Below are 4,578 nucleotides of genomic sequence, written 5' to 3'. Positions count from 1 at the left end.
TGTTTTCTTTCCCTCTGTGAATTCATCTCCTCTCACTTCCTGCACTCACTCCATTTCAGCCACACCAGCATCACCTCCTGGGGGTCCTGGAAACTGCCAGAGATGTTCCTTCCCCAGGCCCTTTGCATATGCTCTTCCTGGAGCTGGGTTGCTCAGTCCTTAAGCATCTGATGGTTCCTTGTCATCGGATGGGTTGAATCAATTCCCATCTTTACAGTGACGTCTTCCCTGACCCTTCTGTTCATATCTGCAATGTCTCACGCCCCGGCCTCTTTATTCTCTCCTTGCTCAATGTTTCCTATAGATGTTCATCACCATCTGATAGAATACATAGTTAATTAATTATTTAATCACTTTTTAAGGGAAGAGATCTTGATATATTTTCTTCAATGATTTACCTTTGGTTTCTAGAACAGTGTCTTGAACATAAAATATACTCCTTGAGCATTTGTTGAATACATTATGAGTGGGATTTTCCAGTGGATTTTGAAGGGATTTTCCAGCAAGGGAGGGCTGCAGCACACAGGAGCACCAAGTGAGTCACCTATCCACACCAGTCTCCATGTGTTATGGTTGTTTTCAATGTTTAAAAATTGCTGCAGCATAAGGACCTTGCAGGGAGAAACAAAATAGCAGGTTCAACCTCAGAGAAGAGGCTTCTACTGATGAGTGCTGGGACTCTTTGATTCTCCCTTTGTGGCAAGGGGAGAGGCCTCAGCTAAGCTGCAGCCTCCAGCTCCTCAGGGCCCAGGACCATTCCACCCACACTGCTGCCCCACCCCGGCTCTGGGCTCTGTGTGCTGAAGATCCCCCATGCACTAGATAAGTCTCAGAAGGCAGAAAACTTACCTGGAATAAAAATGACACTTTCTTTCTTCTGGCCGAGCAGGGTGTTGTTGACAGAGCAGGACATGTTCCTCATGGACCTGTCTCTGATGATCACAGCTGTGGTGACCATGAAGAGGCTGTCTGTGTCAGAGGTGGAGTCCTCCTTCAGGGCAGGCACGACCTCACTGGAGGGGTCCCTCCACACCGTGAAGGGCTTTGGGTACCACCCTCCGGATATGCACGCCAGTAGGATGCCCCCATCCTTGTGACCCCTCATTTCAACCAGGGGCTCAGAGCCCAGTCCTAGGGAGAGATAACCGGGCTCAGCCAAGAGGCAGTGGTGTGTCAGTACCTATTGCATCTCTTCTGTGAAGGGAGAATGCAAAGGAAAAAAAGACAGAGGTAGGAAGCAAGAAAGAGGAAGAGGGAAAAAAGGGTGAGGGTAAGGAACAAAGAACCCTGATGTTGGAGAACACCAGGAGACCAGTGGGCCACATGAACTGTGAGCTCTCTAAGAGGAAAGGATCACATTGCACCCTTTTCTTTGTGGTCCACCTACAGCCCCATCAAAGCACCAAGCATCTATCTGTTTGCTATAAATTCTTGTTCAATTTATCCTGCCAGACTAACTTTCTCACTTCAAGGTGGGTGCGTTGACTCCAACTTGAAACAGACAGGTTGTGGATTTCACTTTCTGCTCCTGAGATGACTTCTCAGTAGGCCTCAGCTTCCAGAAGCTCTACTATAATAAGAAGGACAAAAAACTGCCAAGTGAGCAGAATCTTAAGACACCTATTGACCAAAGACACTGACCCTTCTGTCTAGCTCAGAACTTCACATAACCACCACTGTCTACCACCCGTGGGAGGTGATGGCTTTTAGGAGCTTTAACATGCTGGTCCACAAAGCCACCTCTAATCCTAATTCACACTGTTTACCTCCCAGAGGCTCCACCTGTTAGGCAATGCCTCTTTTGTTTTCCTTTTGCTTTTTTAGAGACAGGGTTTAACTCTTGTCCAGGCTGGAGTACAGTGGCAAAATCAGCACTGTGCCCTCTACTCCTGGGCTCAAGAGATCCTCCCGCTTCAGCCTCCCAACTAGCTAGGATTACAGGCATGTTCCCACCATGCTTGGCTACCATTTTATTTTTCTGTAGAGACAAAGCCTCACTATGTTGCCCAGGCAGGGCAATTTTCTTAAACTACTTTCAGAACATCAATTTGTTAGAAAGATCTGGATGATCCAGGGATTAAGATAACCATACCACATTTTCAGTATCAGAGACCATCACCAAAAATCCTAAGAATCTACACTAACCCTAACTACAATCCATCTTTAAATGAATCTTCAACAAAAGTGAACACCAGGTATGAAAGAGCTGCAAAAGCATGGTCCTGGGATACCTTTCAGCCGTGTGTGATCATCCAAACTTCTTCTCAATAATTCCTTTGTTAAGTCTCCCAACCAATTTTACCAAAGACAGGAAATTAAACCAATAACCGAAGTCTAGTGCTATGGCTCAGTTTAATTATTAATTATTATTATTATTATTTTGACACAGTCTCACTCTATTTCCTGGGCTGGAGTGCTGTGGCGTGATCTTCGTTCACCACAACCTGAACTTCCTGGGTTCGGGTGATCCTTCCACCTCAGCCTCCCAAGTAGCTGGGACTGCAGGCATATGCCATGATGCCTGGCTAATGTTTTTGTATTTTTTTTTTTTTTTAAAGAGATGGAGTTTTGTCGTGTTGCCCAGGCTCACTTTAATTTTTATCAAGAGACAAAACTACTTGTACATTTAAAGGCTCGGCAGAATAAGAATTAAAATAACTCAGCATATTGGAAAACAAAGTTCTTTAAAACATTCCATGAGGTTCGATACAGGCAAATCAGCCAGCCAATCAACCCAACAAAGAGAATAGAATAAACAAACAAACAGATAGTTCTAAGCAACCCAGTTCAGAGTGGGGAACGCCAGGCCAGCGACAGTTTTACAGAGAAAGATTAGGCGATTCCTGCCACACAGAAACTATCACTGGTCAACCCTGAAGTACTGCTACCAAGTCTTCCATGACACAGGGTCGAGAAACCCTCCGTCCACGATATTCTGTTTTAATCAGATGCGAGGCTACCACTGTGAGTAGCAAAGATGGAGCTTCCTACCTGTTATTTGAGGCCCCCTGGGAAGAAGTTAATTCCCTAGTCCCCACCTCCTCTGGTCTGATGGAGTGAAATGCCACCACAGATTAGCCTGCACCTTAAAGGCTTTTTCAGTCTTCACAAATATCTTTTAATGCATAATAAACTAACCCCAAGACAGAGGTAGTCACTTGATGTCATTTTAACAAATTTCTAGAAATCCCAGTTTAAATGCATTTCTATGTTGAAACCTTATCTATTTCCTGCCAGCTAAATTCTTGTTCTTTCTCTGTGGAGTCAGCAGGAATATAATTTTGCTTCTGGACTGGGTGTGGTGGCTGACCCCTGTAATCCCAGCACTTTGGGAAATCGAGGTGGGTGGATCACCTGAGGTCAGGAGTTTGAGACCGGCCTGGCTAACATGGCAAAATCCCATCTCTACTGAAAATACAAAAATTAGCCAGGCATGTAGGTGCATGCCTGTAATCCCACCTACTGAGGAGGGTGAGGCAGGGGAATTGCTTGAACCTGGGAGGTGGAGATTGCTGTGAGCCAAGACCCTGCCACTACACTCCAGTGTGGGCAGCAGAGCAAGACTCCATCTAAAAAAAAAATTTTTTTTTGCTTCTGTATTAAGTCTTCCTTTAATAAAGCCATCTATTTACATATTAGTCACTCTATCTGCAATCAGCTTTCCAGGAAAGAGGTCAGGATTCATATTTACCAAGAAATAAGAGTTGATGTGTCTTAGTTCTCTGGTCAGTCCTTGTTTATTCCAGTTGTCCCAGGACAATTACTAAGTGTCTCCTCTCACTCTCAGACGTGCACAGCTCAGTGCGAAGGCAGGCATGAGACTCTTCTTCCGAAATCCACCAAATTCCCCTGCTCATGGCCTCAGCTGAGTTCTGCATGTGCTTCCCAAGAAGTGAAGCCCACAGCTTAGCAGGGCAAACCCACTCATGGTGGCCCTTATGCAGGAGGAAGGATTTTTCCCTGGAATGTTCTTTCCATAGGGAAAGTGCCCATGAAGAATCTGCCTGTGGAAAGGGGACCCAGGAAAGAGGATTGTGCTGGTCTGCTACGGGCCTGAGGTTAGGAGAGAAACTTTCCCCAAGAGTCACACTGTGCTAAAGTAACAAAGCAAAAGGAAGCAACGCACCTGCCACCATGAGGCGCAGGATGGCCTCATCGGAGGACCTGCCTTCTTGGAAGTAACAGCGGTAGGTGCCGTTCTCCTGGGCTGTGACGTTGTGTATGACCAGGGCCACGCTGCCCCTGCTGATGTCCTTGCTCACAAAGGTGGTTCTTCCTCGGTACTCCTCCATCTGCTCCTCTGTTCTCTGTCTCCCACCCTTATACACAAACACTGCCGGGGAGAAGTGAGACCGGAACCACCGCACCTCCATGTCCTCAGCATTTTTCTCGGGAGACAGATGGCAGCGTAACGTCGTGTTTTCTCCCACCATGGCCAGGATGGGGTCAGTAGGCCCCATGACAGTAAACAGTGCTGTTCAACAGAGGGGTAGAGTCAGACAAGGACGCCAGTCACCACATCTCTAAGGCAGGAAAGGAAGCAGATATTCCAGGGACAAACATGTTCTTTCCACAGCC

At 46.4% G+C, this 4,578-nt stretch overlaps 1 protein-coding gene across 1 annotated transcript in view; it reads right to left on the bottom strand.

The window, feature by feature from the left end:
- LOC116547618 (butyrophilin subfamily 2 member A1-like) overlaps window positions 1-4,572 on the bottom strand; it is a 5,911-nt gene extending 1,339 nt beyond the window's left edge. Inside the window, exons 1-2 of the mRNA XM_032273507.1 lie at window positions 4,127-4,572; window positions 850-1,131 (exon numbers count right to left, since the gene is read on the bottom strand). Coding sequence (XP_032129398.1) covers window positions 850-1,131; window positions 4,127-4,460 — 616 coding nt within the window. The 5' untranslated portion in view covers window positions 4,461-4,572. The remainder of the gene's footprint in view (window positions 1-849; window positions 1,132-4,126) is intronic.
- Window positions 4,573-4,578: the final 6 nt, after the last annotated feature.

The sequence above is a fragment of the Sapajus apella genome, unplaced genomic scaffold (assembly GCF_009761245.1).
Source record: "Sapajus apella isolate SASKATOON/1434 unplaced genomic scaffold, GSC_monkey_1.0 scaffold3824, whole genome shotgun sequence".
Taxonomy (NCBI): Eukaryota; Metazoa; Chordata; class Mammalia; order Primates; family Cebidae; genus Sapajus; species Sapajus apella.
Note: the sequence above shows the minus strand (reverse complement) of the source record. Positions and strands in the feature narration are given on the sequence as shown.